Source organism: Vanellus vanellus (genome assembly GCF_965231255.1).
Source record: "Vanellus vanellus genome assembly, chromosome: 5".
Lineage (NCBI taxonomy): Eukaryota > Metazoa > Chordata > Aves > Charadriiformes > Charadriidae > Vanellus > Vanellus vanellus.
In genome coordinates, this window is record NC_138910.1 from 41,713,931 (window position 1) to 41,731,894 (window position 17,964).

A 17,964-nucleotide genomic window follows, 5' to 3' on the forward strand; every position below is an offset into this window, starting at 1 on the left:
TACGTGGAGGTGGGAAGAAAGACATGCTGTTTTGACTTGTGATCTGCATTCTGCTCTTTCTTTAATTCATGGCATGACACTCAAAGCTCCAGACCAGATGCCTTTTCCATTATAGTTAAATTCAGACGCATAAGTGAGGAATAGCCTCATGAGCAAAGAGACTCTGTCACCTATTTCACTGTCACCTAGAGTGGCAGGCCTCTGAGGTGAGGGGGGATAGGCATGACCAGGACATGGCTGGAAGGGCACTGTTTTTCAAAGAAAATCAATCAGTAGGGCATTTCTGCACACAATTGCTACTCTTGTCAGATCCCATAAATCTCTGTATAAGATGTCTCCAAATGGTATGGACATAAATCTTTCTCTTCTCCCTGCACGCCCTCCATCTCTAGAGACAAGCATACATATACGCACATATTTGTGCCCATGCTGCACCCTTAATGTAGCCTAAACCGTAAACAGTAAAGATAGGGTGCCCTGGTCAGGAATTTGGGTTGCTGCATTACATTACCGAGGAGAAGCTATGAGAACTGACAACCCCAAATGGGCTACTAACACTCCTTGGAATCTGTGTAAGTCGTGTGTCAGAGGAAAAATATAGCTGAAAATTATGTTTCTCACTTAATCTCACTCTCTCTCAAACACAAACATACACAAACCCACACATCCTGAATTGTTCTCAGCAGAAGGGTGACATATTAAAATTTACTAATCTAAACCACCCCTGGAGATGATCTAAAGTAGCCTTTCTATGCATAACTAATGGACACCTATCAAAAGACAGCTATTTCAGTACTGTGATGACAGGCAATAAATTAAATAGCAACCATTGGCATTTTTTGGATGAAAGAATTGTTTTACATAGGAGCTGGGGTCTTCCCTGTCCAGCTCCCCTGAGTCTTTGACAATGACAAATGAAATATGTGATTTATTCATTTTTTTTCATTTCTGTTTTTAAAGGAATTGCATCATTGGGAATAAAGACATGGCCTCATTGAAGTCAAGGTAAATGTTGACATCCATTTCAGCAGAACCAGGATATTCCGCCAAAAGGGGAGAAATTATCTGCTCATGTAAAGGGACACTTACCATATCTGGAAGTCTCATTTTTTGGCAAGTTAGCTCGAAGAATGAAGTTGTTCAAGCTGTTGAGATAGGCTGGAAGGCTGTGATAACCTTCGGGATTATACCACACCTGCACACAATTGAGAAATTGAAAAGATTTGGGAGATAAATTGTTACTGATAACATTTTGGTTTGTTCTGCTTGCGCAAATGAAACATTCCATGGTTGTTATCTAAAGTCATAAGCTCTACAAGTTTAAGTCCAATGATTAAACCACATCAAGTACCAAAATGAGTATAAAAGCACATTTCACTTTCAGCGTAAGCAGTCCCATCAGCTTCATTTGCCTTCTGGGAGAGAAGAAAGAAGCACTAGCTGGATACGTGACATAAGGGATATAAATACTTGTTTTCTTCTCTGTAATAAGTTGGTCAGATCTGATGAACACCAGCAGTGGAGACTTCCCAAAGAAGGCTAAGCGGTCAAATGCCTAACGTCCCTTGAAAGCTGGGGCAAAAAGGTTGCTTTCAGGCAGAAAATAGCCAGTCGTCACTTTCTTGTTCAGCAACAGCCCTTCCCTCCCCATAACTTTTATTACCTATACCATGATAAACCCTGAGGACTGAGGGGAAAAAATCAGATCACAGGACATGCACTCTGGGGGGAATTTACCACCACCTACTTTAAGCATGACCCTCAGCACCCAGGTTCAAGGTGTAAGTTACCTACCGAAGGACAGAGAGCTTAGGCTGTTAAGGTTAGAGGCTTAAACACAGCCCACAGCATCCATCTCTGCATATCCCCAAGTCCTGCGCGCTCAGTGATTTCATTCTCCTTGCCCAAGCAGAGCAAGGATTGGAGCCTGCCCTGCTTCCAACACTATCAAGGTTTCCCGGTATTAAATCTGACATGTGATAAGCAAACAGCAATACTTTCAGATATAAGATGAAGCTGCAAGATTAGAGGGGTGAAAGTATCTGCAAATTCATTACATGAGCTCTGAGTGTTAGTGAAACAATAAACCTTACACAAACTTGAGTATAGGAAGTTCCACCCTAACTTGAGGAGGAACTTCTTTACTTTGAGGGTGGCAGAGCACTGGAACAGGCTGCCCAGAGAGGTTGTGGAGTCTGCCACTCTGAAGACATTCAAAACCCGCCCGGATGCCGTCCTGTGCAACCTGCTGTAGGTGACCCTGCTCTGGCGGGGGGGAGGGGTGGACTAGATGATCTCCAGAGGTCCCTTCCAATCCTGACCATTCTGTGATTCTCTTTTATTGGAGCCATCTCTGAAAACAGCTCTGCTCTTGCAGGAACACTCTCCTGGTAGCTACGTTTTGCAATGAGATCACAGGATCTTGTCAACTCTTTTGCATTTCCCTGCTACCTCAGATTTCAGCCTTGGTGCTTTTAACACTGATGTGTTACAACATTTTCACTGAGAAGAAACAGAGAAACTGGTATATCAGAATCCACCAGCCAACCCTAGTTAAGGTACATACATTCTCTCATGAGATAAACGTGCTACTAATTGATCTTTTCACCTCTGTAGAATAAAATTATGACAGCAGAAAAATTGTCTCCTGCTAGCAAGAGAAGTCAGACCAATAAAAAAGAATGGGGAGAAGAAAAAAAAAATGAACTGCAACTCATCTCTCCCACGCCAAGCGGCAGATTTCAGAAGGTTTTGCTTTATTTTCTGAAATAGCCCTGAACTCAATGTCACTTCTCCTGGGTCTCACGCTTCCCACGCTAGGATGAGCAGGTGGAGGTTAGTTACCTTAGTCAATGTTCTGTTGGGGGGCACCGGTCTGATATCAAACTGGAGATCTGTTGTCAAAGGCAGCCCAAAGCTCCAGCCACCATACCTGAGGGAAAACCAGAGGGAAATGCATTGCTACCCTCATTCGAAAGCTTTAATACCTTTGGTTGGTGCATGTTAGCACGCCACTGTCACCCCAGTTAATTCTAGCTTGACTTAAAAGAACTTAATCCAGTACATAGTGCATGGCCAAGCCAATGCTGCTGCAGGAGTCCTTATTTGGGGGAAAAAAGGGAAACAGAAACTTGGCACCACTATCACAAAACTGTGCTGAAAGCCTTCATTTGAGAAACATTTTGGAGCCACATGGACTCCAAACCCGCTTGCCTACCACACTGGAATATGATGACTGCTTCTTACCCAGAAGATGAGCAGCTTATTTTAAATCAAAGGCAGATGAACATATCCCTTGACAACCTTAATGGCAGGCTATTTTTGCCCCAAGACAAAGCTGTATTGCAGAGTCCAGACCCACTAATAGGTCTGACAACCCCATGGTGCAAGAAAACGTTCAGCCTCTAATTTCACTGGAACAGATGCACTTGTTTAAGTGAAGCACACACTGAGACTCTTCAGAGAATCAAACTTGGAGGAAAAGTCTCTCCCCAGGGTTTACTTCATGACAGACTGTGTCAGATTTTCCTCTTTTTAAGCATTTCTGAGTCAGACAAAGGCTTGTCTGTGGATCCATCCATCAGCCTATGAGAAGATATCCCTAGGCTATCTCTGCTATGATCAAGCAGAGCACTTGCACAGACCTTTAACTCCATGCTTGCAGGACGTTTTACCTCCTTTCACCAGATTCACAGATACCATCAGCAGACAGGCCCTTCTAAACCCCTACTGCACTGTCACCTCTTCAAGCCCAATGGATATGACATGTATAAAAGGCTGCTCCCAGTACAATTCAGAGAAGGACCTGGAGATTTATGCTGTACCGTTTTTGCAGGAAGTCTTTGGTAGTTGCCAGAATGTAGGTCTCCACATTGTGCCCTGTAAGGTTATAAAGTGTCCGCGTGGAGAAAGTCCTTCTGTGTGGGGGAGTGTAGTTTGTCTGAGGACACGTCTGAGCGGAGACAAACAAAAATGTTAGTGTCTGTGTTTTAACTAAAAACTAGCATATCAGGACAAGATTGAGAGCAGGCAATGGCAACATTCTGGTCCTGGGACTGATTTCTACAGAAGCTGATGGTTTGCAAATCAAAGTGCAAAGACACATCCCTGCGTGCTGTCCTGAACATATTTAGCGAGGTGATTAAAAACAACCTTTGCTTAAATCTACACTTTAGTTCTACTAACATCAGTGAGACCTTACATGTGCTTCATGCTACGTGGCAAGATTTTTGCTGAATTAAGGCTGACCCTACTTTGCAGAGTATCAGAGTGACTGCACAGACAACAGTAGAGGGCAAAACAACTCACAGCGCAGAAAACTTTGTGGTAACCTCAAACTCTCATCTTGCATTTCACAGCAGCTACACTCTACATTTTTTCTTTACTGTCAGTCATTGGGAACATTTTCCAGAGCTTCAGAGAAACCTTGGATTAGTACCGAATATATAATTTAACATGCTGATGGTCAAAGTCACATCAACTCTTTCGTAAGGTTGAAGGGTCCTACCAGACATTATGCTGGCTACTTCTTTCAGTTCATCCATAAGAAAAGCCCTGGCCTCCCCCATTGTGTATCTGTTCATAACTTTGCCTCAGAATACACAAAGTAGCTTCCTTCATGCTGAGGAACACCTGCCTGTGTCTGCTAGAGGTGAGAATCAGCTTTGAACATTATCCTGACTTACCGGAGAAATGATGGCAATGCTTTTAATGATGTGAAATTAAGTGTATGTCCAGAAAACAGCATAAAATGACTGCATTTAAAGGAATGACTTGGAACATTCAACTAAGTACCTGCTTTAGTCATACCAATGTCATCACATTGCACCTAGAGTCTGATTTCGTACTGGAAAAAAGCTGAAGATAGGTGAAAAGCACTGGAAGGAGGAGAGCTCAACTTCAAACTGGACTGTAAAATCATAACATCATTGGGGCAGAATCTGCCTTTCCCCCATATAAAGACACTAAGCCCAGCAGTGTCCATATACATACCATTCTGTAGGTACCACCATAATGCAAATAACTAATGCTATTAATCATTACTATTTATAAGGAGCAGAGTAAAAGCAGATGGATCTAGACTTTGCATAAAGTTAAATTCTGAAGAGCAAACAGCAATAATAGCTGTGCTTTCATACAATGACCGTGCTTGTATAAAATGCAATTTTCATCTTGAATACGTTTCACCTCTGCTAAATGGGACAATCATACAACATTCAAAAACACCATTAAACTTTTTCCCACCACGGGGAAGAAGGCAGATATATTAGCATGCAAATCTGAGAATGCTGTTTCCTTTCCTATCCCCCAAACTGGTGCAGACAGTGGTTAACAGTGTACAAAACCAACAAGGCCAAAAAGAGACAGGAGGAATCTGAACACTGAGTTCCCCTCAGTATCATGCCGTCCCACAAAACCACTCCCAACGTACAAGGCCCCCCAAATATCCCCCCCAAACTCCCTCTCTTTTGGGTTTGTTCAAATTACCTGGATGCCATCTGTGCAGTTGCAGTCAGAATACTTAGTTCTCTGGTTTCCACTGATAATCCACTGGCCAAGCATGTCCTCCTTTAAACACTGCCTGAAAATGAACACATTTTCCTCTGAGGTTCTCTATGCTCAGGTGTGCAAACGATGCTAATTGCTGTCATGTTTAATGACAGCAAGGATGGCAGTGAGCAGCTTCAGCAGAAAAGCAGACCTTGTCAGCTCTGGGTGCTTCAGGGAATACCCATCTTTGTGCTGCCTTCAGTGCCCCTCAGCAGAGAGCCCTCGCCACTGCTCTCTGTGCCTGGATTTGTTGAGCGGATTAGAAGGAACTCAGACACCACTTCATTCCCACAGTAGACAGCGTAAGGAGTTAGCACGCGAAGGCCCAAATCATTTTACAGTGCAGAAATAAGGGCTATTGTCATTGCAATAACTGGGGAGTCCTGTGATGGACTGCATTGACTAGGCAGTCACTGTAAATACTAAACAAATATTTGTCTGCAGATATGTGGCACGCATGAGCATGCAACTCTGCCCAGGATTATACTACCAATTCCTTGAAAATTTATCTGCAGAGCCCCAAAACAAACCAGCCCTCATGGGCTCAGCCCTTTTAGATACAGATAACAAAAGCTATACTGAGAACTTTCTGGGTGGGCTCAGTGTTATAACTGGGATTATTGGGGAGGCAGAGACTACTTCCCAGGTTTGAGAATAGTTTGCTCTCATCCTGGCATCCTGCCACCACCAAAGCTGCTCCCTTACTACTCGTAGTAACACAGCAGTCTGCTTATGGTGGTGAATACTTCTTGAGGCAAGCAAAGAACACCAGTGTCAACATCCTGGGACTGTGTGGAAGTCCCAGTATCAGCCTTAAAGCACAGTATAGTTTCCTGTCTTCAAGAATATCTACAGTTCTGCGCTGGCAGATGCAAGCCTTCGCTCCAAGCTGCATAGGAGCCATGCAGGCTCTCAGCAGGGCTGAGCTCTGCTTCACACCTATCATGACTACACAGCCGCCTGCTCAGAACTGACTTGCATCCAGCCAGTTCAAGCCTGCGAGCACCACGAGCTTGCGCCCGCCTGCAGAAGGCCAGTTAGACATCTCCTAATGAGCTGAAAGAGCCTGCAAGTCAATCTGAAGAGAGGCAGAAGATTTTTTTTTCCCCTCTGGATGTGGCACCGGTGTATGAAAATTCTGCAGATGATCAAAGGTGGTTAGTAAGATCTAATGGCTAATGCTGCTATGTCAATTCTCTTGCAGATTCAGAATTCAAATGGAAGAAAACCAAAAACTACTTACGAATTGCTTTCATTCATGCATGTATTATCCGTTCCAGGGAAAGCAAGCATCGAAGAGACTAAAGCATCTGTGGTTTCATTAAAATTCCTAAGATTTAACAAAGAAAAGAAAAAAAAAAGAAAAAAGAAAAATGAAAAATGTTCAAGGTACTTCCGCTGCCACTGAGCAGAGGAAAACTGTGTCTGAATGAAGCAGGATTTATGTAAGATGCTAAATAAATGGTTAATCACGGTGCTAGCCCTGCAAACCACTTAAGTACATGCAGTACCTGAGGGCAGTCACACAGGTTTAAAAGGACTGTTCATTGCTTAGACCTGCACAGCTACTCCAGCGATTTGGTGCCTCTAGATCTAAGCAAGATACTGACGAACTTTTGGACAATTGGGATTCTGTTTCCAGGGAAAAGGCATCTACTGCAATTCTCAGGCACTGCTTCCAGCCTTGACTCAGTTCGCTCTCTCATTTGTGAAGTCCATTTGGTTTTGGTCATTCAAGAAGATGCTGCTTGCTTCTGACCCAGCTCTCTAGCAATGATCCATCAGGAGAAGCAGAGAACATTATGAACAGAGGACTCAGACATGCAATTCTGGCTCATTCCCTCATCTAGCAGGACTGAAGTAGAAAGGCATGAGCAGTCCTGGGAAAGAACACCTAAGAGCAGCCATGCTTGCTTTAGAGCTAAATTTTATATTTCTGACTTAAAGCTGAGAACCACTGGAGAAAGAGAGCAGGTGACATAATGAAATCAGAATGATACAAATTATAAGTTCACGGCCAGGTTTGATGGGGCTTTGAGCAAGCTCGTCTAGCAGAAGGTCTCCCTGCCCATGGCAGGGGGGTTGGAACTGGATGATATTTAAAGTCCCTTCCAGCCTAAAGCATTCTATGATTCTATGATAATTTTGGTAATAGGATTTTTAAGCATAATGAAATAATTCAGTGGTGACATCTTAATCACACTGAAAACTGCATGCCCTTCAAATGACTGCGTGCCTTGGACTACTCGGGCCTGGGCAGGAGAGGGCGATGCTGACAGTTCGCCAGATGGATAGAATGTGATCCCAGAGTTGTAATGTTGGAGACAATTGATGTGGGGACCTCCATTTCACATTGAGGGAAGAGTATGTATATTAAGAAAATCCCCCTGAGGTGGTATGGCTGTCACAAGGCCAGAGGACTCCAATGGCAAACACAAAGAATATTCCTCACATTTCACAGTTAATTCCAACTGAGAGGTTGTTTTTCTAAAGCTTTCTGATTGCTGGTCTGAGCCAAGCCATCTCCCCGAGAGACCCCTTAGGAACAGGATTTCTATATGTTATCTGTGTAACAACTACACAGATAAAACAGCTACCTATTATCTGCGTAACAACTTTTCCAATGGGTCTGCTTAGAAATGATCTTGATGGTAAACTGGGTCTTTATAAACAAACAGGTTTAAGGATCACAAAGAACACCACTCACCCAAAGAAGTCTGCCTGGTCAGATGTGCCATACAGAGAGGGGGAAAGAACCAGCTCGGGATATTCGGTCTCCTTAGTTCTCAGTGTCCCAAGTCCCATCGCAGCCATCACAAAGAGGACTGGGAGGATGACCTGAGCAATGAAGCCTCTGACATCCCGCCGGGTGTGGTGGAACCTCTTAATGAACAAAGCTGATGTCTTCTTAAGCAGCAACGGCAAACCCTGCAGGCTTTTTGATCTAATCAGGAGCTGATCTGGGTACAAAAGAAGAATGAATTTTGTCATGGATCAGTATTTGTGAAATGCAGGGAATTGATGGCTATAGCACCCTGGGAGTATATTTAGCTTCCTGCACTCTTTTACAGATGGCAAATCAAACCTACTAAGTTGGAACAGACGCATGGGTCAGGCTTGGGACAGGACTCAGATTTTGTCTCTTGAGTCATAAGCTCATATAACACCAGTTTTTTGTTTAATTTCAAATGCATACATGTAGTGAATTCATTTTGGGACCTTGTGAGAGGAACACAGGTTTCCAGATGCAACAAGTTATCTACATCCTACCTACCCAGCTGCAACTTACAGGGAAAACGTATTATTTTATATTTGCAAACTGAAAATTTTCATAATTTAGAAAGCAGGTCCTCAGGCAAATCAATAAGAGAATTAATTCTGAAACAAGGAAACAAGGCATACAAAGCGACTTGCATGGACAGGGTCGTGGTATACTAAAAGCAGAGCCAAACCCTGCGCAACCTATTCCTCTTTATGAAATATTAACCTATATAACACAACATGAAGCAAATCCTTTTCAGTGCTCTCATTAGGGATGACACAAACCACTTCTCTACACGCATGAGTTACTGTTTACAAGAACATTTACAGTACAGGTCAGCTTTGAGAAATGAGTATGAAAATACCTTTGTGTTGTCCCTTATCTGCTTCCCTAACTATAAATGGTGGATTCACAAGTAAAAATATGTTTCTACTCTGTGGGAAAGGTTGTTCAGCCAGGTATGTGCTCATTTTTGGGCCATGCCACCTTTTGCAGCTCACAAACTCTCAGGGATACTGGTGTAGCTGGATTGTCTTCTGACTGAGTTTATCCCACTGACTGGCCCTTTGAGCTGTTTGACCGTACTGCAACAGCTGGGACACAGCAAAAACAGAGGAGGACCCAGCTCAGAGCTGTGCTGCTTTTGCAACAGGCTAAGGGGTTTCCACAAAGTTTCTCTCCAATCCTACTAGTTATGTAGAAATAATCCTCTACATCAATTACAGCAATTACTTGCAGAGATATACATTTGCTCTTTCACCCACACATCGTATTTGATTAGATTAAAATCTGGATCAATTTAAAGGAAGCCGGATGCAAACAGAATGCCTCTGTAATTTATTCTGTGATTCAGACTTTTCCAAACCAGTGGGTCTAAACAAGTGTTGAGTGTTTTACTTCTAGTGATTTATTGGTTTTGTGATTCCTGGTTGGGTGAAATGTGGTTTTCAACAAAGAAAGAGGACAGGAAGCTCAGATCAGTCCATCTGTCACTGTCTGCATCTGCGACAAATCTGGAATAAAGCCTGGAGGTAATTTAGTACCGTCTCTTTCTGTGAAGGTATCCGTGCTCATAGATGTTTCATCACTACCAGTTTGACCACTGGCTCCAGGCAGCTGTTGGGACAGTTCACCAACGTCTTGCTGGTCCTTCCCTAGCTCTTTTGTCAGATTGAGAAACACCTATAGGGCAAGAAAATATGAAGGAAAATTGGTCCAAATGACTCCATTTACCAAAACAATAATCAGAATCCACTCTCCTACTTTGTAGCTGTAGTTGGTGCAACAATTGTGAATTACAATCCTCTTTCTGTTCCCTTTGTGCTCTGCAAGATAAATTAACTTTTTTTTTTCCAGTATAAAATTATTGTTGTCCAGCTCCTTGTCACCACCTGTCTCTCTCCTGTTGCACCAGTGGATTCTTAAACCTTTGCACCTGGTCCCTGGACTTACCTTGTCCTCATACCACCTACTACGTGACTATTGAGTAGGTGTAAACTAAGCTGCATTTCAGCTCAGGCCCTACCTAAGTCTACTCCCTCCACACCCACACAGTGAGCAGCACACAGGCAGCTCTCCCTGCATGGCACCAGTGAAGAAAGAAGGGGGGCTGTTTCCCGGGGATGTTTTCCCCACTAGCCTCTGACAATCCTGGCTGCCTCCATGCTGGGAGCCTGCAACAGTTGTGGCACCCAAGCTGCACATGGTACACGCCGCATAACTCATTCTTGCTGCCTTAGGGAAACACTTAAAAAGCAAGCAAGAATTTCTGAGCAGAAAGGTAAAAATCTCCCTCCCTACTTTCTGCAAGACACAGATCATCACTGCTCATCATTTAGAGTTACTTTTTGTTTCTTATGCAACTAAATGTTTGTGTTTATTTGACCAGATATTTCCCATGAGCAGAAAGGTGCCTGCATTACTCCAAGATGCAGCAAGTGACTCATTTGTACAATACAGGATCCATGCTGAAGTTTATCACTTAGATGGTTTGCTAACCCCCTCCCTGCTGACTGCATCTGCAGACAAATCCAGATTTGTGCAGACCAGGAGAAAAGTTCAAAGAGAAACACATCATTGCCCTCTCTCCTTAGTCTAACTCCAGCATCTCATTTTCTGGGTAAAATGCCAAAAAGTCTTAGCAATGTGAGAGAGTGGTACACTTTGTGCATTAGTATATGTATAGATTTATGAATACCTGAGGGTGGTGAGGCACTGGAACAGGTTGCCCAGAGAAGCTGTGGATGCCCCACCCCTGGAGGTGTTTGAGGCCAGGTTGGATGGGGCTTTGGGCAACCTGGTCTAGTGGGAGGTGTCCCTGCCCATGACAGGGGGATTGGACTAGATGACCTTGAGGGTCCCTTCTAAACCAAACCATTCTATGATTCTATGATCTACACACTCTCATGTTCCTAAGTGTAACCTAAACCATGACAACAACCAAACTACTTCTTCCCCTGCCTGCAACTCTCACACTGAAAACATGCCACCATGTAGCCCAGAAAGCAGAGCTATGCAGTGCTGTGAAGTTAATCTCCATAACATTTCATTAAATTGAGCGGATCCTGAGCTCATACCTCTTCCACAGTTGTGTTTGAAATCCCATAGCAACCAAGGCTGAGATCACTCAAGCTGGAATCGAGGGCTCTGAGAAGTGCCTGGTAGGCCCCTGAGACTGTGGACTTGAAGGGGGGAAGCACATACACGAGCTCTCCACCAATATCCTCCTTGAGATAAGCCTCCGGGAGGTGGGACTGGATGAAGGAGGTCACTGCTGTGGTGTCACACTCCTCTATCATGTTCTGAAAAAGGAGGAAAACACTGTGGTCACCGAAGGCTGTGAGGTCAAACTTCCTATCACATGATTTAGCCCAAATCCTGTCCCATAGAATAACCAGTAGGTGATCTCAGTCCAGGGATGCAAAGCTTCAGTTTAAATATCAGAAGTAGATGAAAGTGGGTTTCTGGCTCTTGAGAAGAGAGGTGTGTGCCCATCTTGGTCCATCCAAGACCTCGCTGGGCGCTTTCTGTCTAGAGAGATACTGGTAGTGGGCTGAATAGACAACTTTCCACTGGTTAGAGGGTTTGTAGTGCAACAGAAAAAAAGCCTAACAAGTGAGCTGACATACAAACTTGGCTGCCAGCACAAATACACTCTTTTCCCATGAAAAATAGGGTTTGCAAATGGGTCTTTTTTCATTTTCTCTATCTATACTGCCAGCAATTTGGAAGAGCGGCTGATCTCTTACGGTATCCGCAAGTCATTCTCTGTGCTGGGGCTACCAACAGCACTGTAATAAATGCTGTCGAGAGTTTCCCCCTCCTTGCAAGCAGAACACTTTGCGTCAGGCCAGATACTACCGATGGACTCTTCACATCTGCTTTATTTCTCTGAACTCCAGAATCCACACTCTACACCCAGCCTTGCCTTTAACCCTCAAGGAGACCTTGTTCTTTCTCAAAGCAGAGCACTGACATTCCTCTTTTCCAAGGGCCACAGAGGCTGGTCCGGCCCCTCCCCCAACAGCCTCCTTCTGCTTCGAGGGAAGTGGGGGCCACACATTCTGTTAGCAGAGTCCTCACATCCAGATCCTCAATAGTTCTTTGGTACCACTATCATCCTTGGATCTGTCACTCCGCTCCTGCCGATATAGCTGTAAGCGCCCGCATCCCTGAACAAGCCTTGATGGCTTCCCTCAGAGACAAAGCCGCTGAGAGCTCTAGCTCAGCTCCATGCCAGCTTGCAAACAGGCGAATCTCTGCCTCTGCCCCCAGAAGTGTCTGCTGCGGTGATCGTGCTCATGGGACATGAAAGGAAGCTAAGGTCCAGCGGGGAAGGGAGGATAAAAAGGACTGCATCATGCACCTGAGATACAGGAGGCTCAAATTCAGACCTGTGCTTTGTCTATTAATGCTGCAAGGCTTTGTGTAGAGGGACTGAAGCTAAGACTCCTGAGTTTTGGAGAACTCTCCACATAGGCTGTCTTTCTGAAGGAAACTTATTTATGAATAAAATAAAATAAAAAAGCACATGAATACCAGCATGGGACAGGCAGAGCGAGGCGGAGAGCACAGTGCACTGTAACCCAGGTATCTCAATGGTTGGGGCACAGGAAAAAATTATCTTACTGGCAGCCCAAGGAAACAGTCTAGCATATTCTTGAACTTGTGTGGCCAAAACCAAGGGTTTCAACCCAAAACACATCCCACTTTCACTCAGGCATAAAGTGGTCGCATAAAGAAGTTACTCCATGAAAGTGAAATAAATTCTACTGAAACAACCGTTCCACTGCAGACACCTAAGACTGAGAAGAACCTTCTGCAGCATGCTTCATTTCTGTGGGACACTATGTCTTGCCTCCTTCCTTCCTGTCATACGACTGACTCATTTTCCCACCCAAGATGCTGAAAATTTAGGACCAACTCAGACACAAACCTTCTTTTTTGTGAGTGTCAGGTGGTATCCATCACCAAATGTCTCCTTGAGGTAGAACGGTGAACCACAACATTTGAGCCCTCCATGCTCTAGGAAGGCGATTCGGTCACTCAGGACTTCTGCTTCATCCAAGTGATGCGTTGAGAGAATGATGGTTCTGCCTGGAAAATACAAACCTGATATCAGCCACCCCAGAATAAACACATGTGATTACATGAGACAGGTGAAAGCTATGACAAATGAGGGGACAGAGTATCAGGTGAAAACCAACTGTGCTTTTTTGTAATTACTAGTGAAATTGGATGAAAGGCAACATTAGGCAGAAGCTGAAAGTTACTGTATTGTAAATTGTGTATTACGGTAAAGTTAATTTTCAAATGACACTGTGAATTTACAGAAACCAACCAGGATGCACCCACAGGGCCTGCAAAATCCCAGTCTCCTGGAATTTGTTCTCTGTAGTCTCCAAAACTCACAGTTCAAAGCCACTGATACCATATTTGCAAAAGTGACACGAATCACCTTTGCCACTAAGCAGCATTTCACCTCGTCACGGTACCTTTTTTATTCTTGGAGATAATTTCCCAAATACTTCTCCGAGAACATGGATCCACCCCTGTGGTTGGTTCATCTAGTATCACCACCCTTGATCCACCCAGGAGAGCAATAGCTATAGATAACTTCCTCTTCATCCCCCCAGACAGGGAGCCAGCTAGCTTGTGACGATGGCTGTACAGTCCAGTCTCCTTCAAAGTCCTTGAAAACAAAGAAAAAAACAACCCCCAAAGGTTGTCCTTCAGGCATCTTTTAAAAGCAGAGAATCTGAAAATGCCCCAAAAAACATAACTGCAAATGAAAAACTGCTCAAGTATGGCCTGCTCTACTGAATGGTCACAGTGCAGGGAGATGATTCACCCTGTTGCTCAGTCACTGGGATTTTAATTTAAAACTTTTTTTTAGGATGTCTTCAAAGTTTCCATCTCACAAGTCAAGGTTAAAGGCTCAACCTCATCAACTGAGAACACCAAGATCCAAACTTCCTGGGATGTTCTGGCTGCTTCACTTCTCTGCAGAACCAATAAAGCCGACATCATCTTTCTGACTGGTTGATTAAATCTCTTTCTTGGGAAAACTGTAAAGCAGCAAGGACTAGACCCTTAGGCCTATAAATTCATCTCCAAAGAATTGCCACGGAAGCTTGTAAATGCCCTGGAGAACAGATGTTGTTTTCTTACAGACACAGATATCAACACTCAGTATATTCCTCTAGTCAGACCAAGGTATTATTTGAACTCTACACTGGGTCTGCAACAGTGCTCTGAAACCATTCATTTGAGCTTTGCAGTGGCAATGGCACTACCACACAATTTTTGTCATCACTCTCTCCCTTCTCCAACCCTGCTATTTTTATACCTCTTCACTTCTTGGTAGAGCTCCTGTTTACTCCAGTGAGGGACTTTGATGTACCCGTAGAGCAGTAGGTGTTCCTTTGTGGTGAGGTAGTTAAAGAGCACGTTGTGCTGCATACATACACCCATGTTCTTCCTAATAACTTCCTGGTCAGTCCTGATATCTTTGCCATACACAAAGATAGTACCTGATGATGTGGGGAACAAGCCGGTCAAAATAGATCTGAAAGGGAAACATAAATAGAAAAGGAAGTTAGAAAAAAAGAAAGCCATAAGTAATTTTTTCACATGGTCCTGTACATATCATCACTTTCAAAGTTACCTTACATCACTACCTCACCTTTTCCAGCCAAAGACCACTGACCACTGCTGCTTCTGCTGTCTGTCCATGCTTTGGCAGAGCAGTGGCCAATTAACATCAAAGGACATCCTCCTACCCCTCTGTGGGAACATGAGGGCAAGTACCAAGCCACACTGAACTCTGGCTCCTTTTCACATATACTTTTATCTTCTTCAGCCTTCCCCCCTCCCTAAGTCAGACCATTGCATATCCCATACATCAATACTCATGACTGCCCTTGACTTTCAATTTAATCACTGGGAATTCACATAATGCAGTTACTCTTCATTCTTTGAGGTTTATCCACAGTATTCAGACAGCCTCATATTGCTAACCACAACAGAGATTGAAAACCACATCTTCATCTTACTAACCACATCAGAGCATGGAAACCTGATTTCACTGCCATTATTAACAAGAAATGGGAGAGGACTTCCAGACAAGACAACTCACAGAGGGCAGCACTTTCATCTAGTTCAAGCAAGTAGCTACCTACCTAGCAATACCCAACAGACCTGAGTCAAACACCCTCTGCTCAGAATAACTACTTGGATATTATAGGTAATTTTTGGTGCTGTCCTGAAGGGACTAAAGGGAGATGATGTGTCTCAGACTGCTCTTTACCTTCCCAGAGCTTCTTTCTCTCCTGGGACTTTCAGCCATCATTAAAAAGGAAAGAAGTAACTTGTTACCTTACTTGGTGTTTGAAGCCTGCGCTAAGTTTCAAGAAATTATTTTACTTTTCTGCATATCACTGTTGCCTATACTTTGCAAACAAGATATGAGATGAACTGATAATAAGCTGAGATGAAGCCCACGTCTGCCTCGTTGTTTTGAGCTCTTCAGAGGTTTCTATTTATCAGCTTAATGTTGCTTTCAGAGTGATGCATGTATATATCAGTGGAGAAATCAAGTTCTACAGGTCTTTTTTAGTGTTGTTATCTAACAACTCAAATAATAATTTATAAATGGCAAGGCTGGAAGGGCTGAAAGGCCAATATATTAACCCACTGCCATTCCAGCCCAGCCAACACATGAGTTTGTACAGCTGAAGTATACCTTTATTAAGCTTTCTTGCTAATACTGCTTCAGCTTTGGTGTGTGCACACGCTACCCACAGCTTTCAGAACAACCTAACCCCAGGCACCAAAGTGTCATAGAACAAAATGCTAGAACAGCTGCTGTGCTGTGTATTACAGGTATCCTACCAGATTAAAAAGCTTGTTCCTAAGCAGAAAAGAACCTTTAATTCTAATAGAAGAAGGGACTGCTGAGGTCATCCATGAGCAAGATAAAACTACAGGAGAGAACTGGCATAATAAAGCATCTTATTCAGTCTCCCAAAACTGCACAGCCCCACTTGGTCTTTTGTTCACCCAATCATGCCCCACAGTATGAAAAAAAAGCATCTTTAAAGGATACACACATGGTTGTAGTTTTGCCAGCTCCATTGTGTCCCAGCAGGGAAGTGATGTTCCCTTCATAGAAGTTGAGGCTGAGGTTGTCCACTGCAGCTTTGGATCCATAAATCTTTGTTATGCCACGGAGGGAGACTCCCAAGGTGAGATCAGTGGGCTCTGGTTCCAGGTGAGGAGGGGGGCCACCTTTGAAGGGTCAGAGGACAGTTATTGCACTGCAGTAGGTCTGTTCCCTTTTTTCATCTCAGAGATAAGCAGGGCTTTTAAAAATGAAATACAGCAAAAGTAGGTGCCTTTCAGCTAGGAACGTAGGGGACATTTCACAGGATCTGTATCATTTTGACCTCTCTGGGATTTCTCCTTTTTACTTCTGCAGCTTCTTATAACTCCTGTCAATAAGCATTAATCACTTTGGAAAAGGTATCATATTTAGATGTTTCAGAGCACCTAACTTAATTTATACTAAGCAAGCACAGAAAATTAGAAGACACAGCAAAACTACTGAGTTATTTTCAGTTAGGTAGAATCAGCAAGCTTTTACGTGTGATCTCACAACATTTTACAGGCTAAATATTTAAAAATATGAACAAAGCAGCACACATCCCTTTTGCCAAGTGGAAACCTGTATTTGCTTGCACAAACAAAAGTGTACCTCTACACAGAGCGTTGTAGACTGAGATATATACATTTAAGGTAACTGCCCAACTACAACATAAGCAAATATGCATGTGAAAATCAGTACTGGATTTCCACACCAAATAGGAAGAACAAATATAATTTAAAAGCCAAACCTCCATTCGTGTAAGTAACAGCTTCCTATTTTTCCTGTGTTACAAAATAAGGATCAACAGAGAAATGTGCTGTCTGAGTACGGTACCCCTTTACAAATTTGGCTTTATTTACCTAAAATGTAAGTTAGTATCGCTACCCCATCTAGTATTCACATACATATCTTATTGTTGAGGGTTGCTTCTTTCCTTAACATCAGCTTGGTGAAGAGAAAGCCTCTTCGTTTCTCATTCCAGAAAGGGAGGTAACCGTTGTATTCGACCCAGTAAGATGGGAGCAATGGGAAATACCAGGGAGCAGCCATGCCGTATCTACCTACAAGGAGAAGAGGAATTTCATTCAGGTATCCGTTTCTGAGGAAGTATCACTACTGGGGTACAATCAAAATAGCAAAAATAAACTCCACAAAGACCTCTCCCCTCTTGATGTGCTCATGTACTACTGATACTTGGTAGAGAATTTGCTTGATTGACACAATAGGAAGCATTCACTAATTTGTTATTCTGAGTAACTTCATAGCTGGAGGGCAGGAGTACTTTACATTTTCCACTGGGTAGATTTCTGTATGCCAGTGGACTGCTTCATTAGGTGGGGAAGAAAAGCAAAAGACAAATGTACTGGCTCTTGCCCAAGGCAGGAATTACTTTTTGAAATCAAATGATACAAGTAACACAGCACAAAATCACTCAACTGACAATCGCAGGCTAACATGCTCTATTCTCATTTTCACCCACCAGACCGCAAACACATCCTCCCATGCC

The 17,964-nt window shown here is 43.4% G+C and overlaps 1 protein-coding gene across 1 annotated transcript in view; it reads right to left on the reverse strand.

Moving 5' to 3' along the window:
- ABCA12 (ATP binding cassette subfamily A member 12) overlaps nt 1–17,964 on the reverse strand; it is a gene marked incomplete at its 5' end in the record, with an annotated part of 90,073 nt that overhangs the window by 15,933 nt on the left and 56,176 nt on the right. Inside the window, 13 exons of the mRNA XM_082483668.1 lie at nt 1,090–1,195; nt 2,845–2,932; nt 3,825–3,952; nt 5,488–5,581; nt 6,794–6,880; nt 8,258–8,510; nt 9,856–9,994; nt 11,389–11,613; nt 13,248–13,408; nt 13,807–14,003; nt 14,661–14,879; nt 16,423–16,600; nt 17,363–17,518. Of these exons, the coding sequence (XP_082339794.1) occupies nt 1,090–1,195; nt 2,845–2,932; nt 3,825–3,952; nt 5,488–5,581; nt 6,794–6,880; nt 8,258–8,510; nt 9,856–9,994; nt 11,389–11,613; nt 13,248–13,408; nt 13,807–14,003; nt 14,661–14,879; nt 16,423–16,600; nt 17,363–17,518 (2,031 nt within the window). The remainder of the gene's footprint in view (nt 1–1,089; nt 1,196–2,844; nt 2,933–3,824; nt 3,953–5,487; nt 5,582–6,793; nt 6,881–8,257; nt 8,511–9,855; nt 9,995–11,388; nt 11,614–13,247; nt 13,409–13,806; nt 14,004–14,660; nt 14,880–16,422; nt 16,601–17,362; nt 17,519–17,964) is intronic.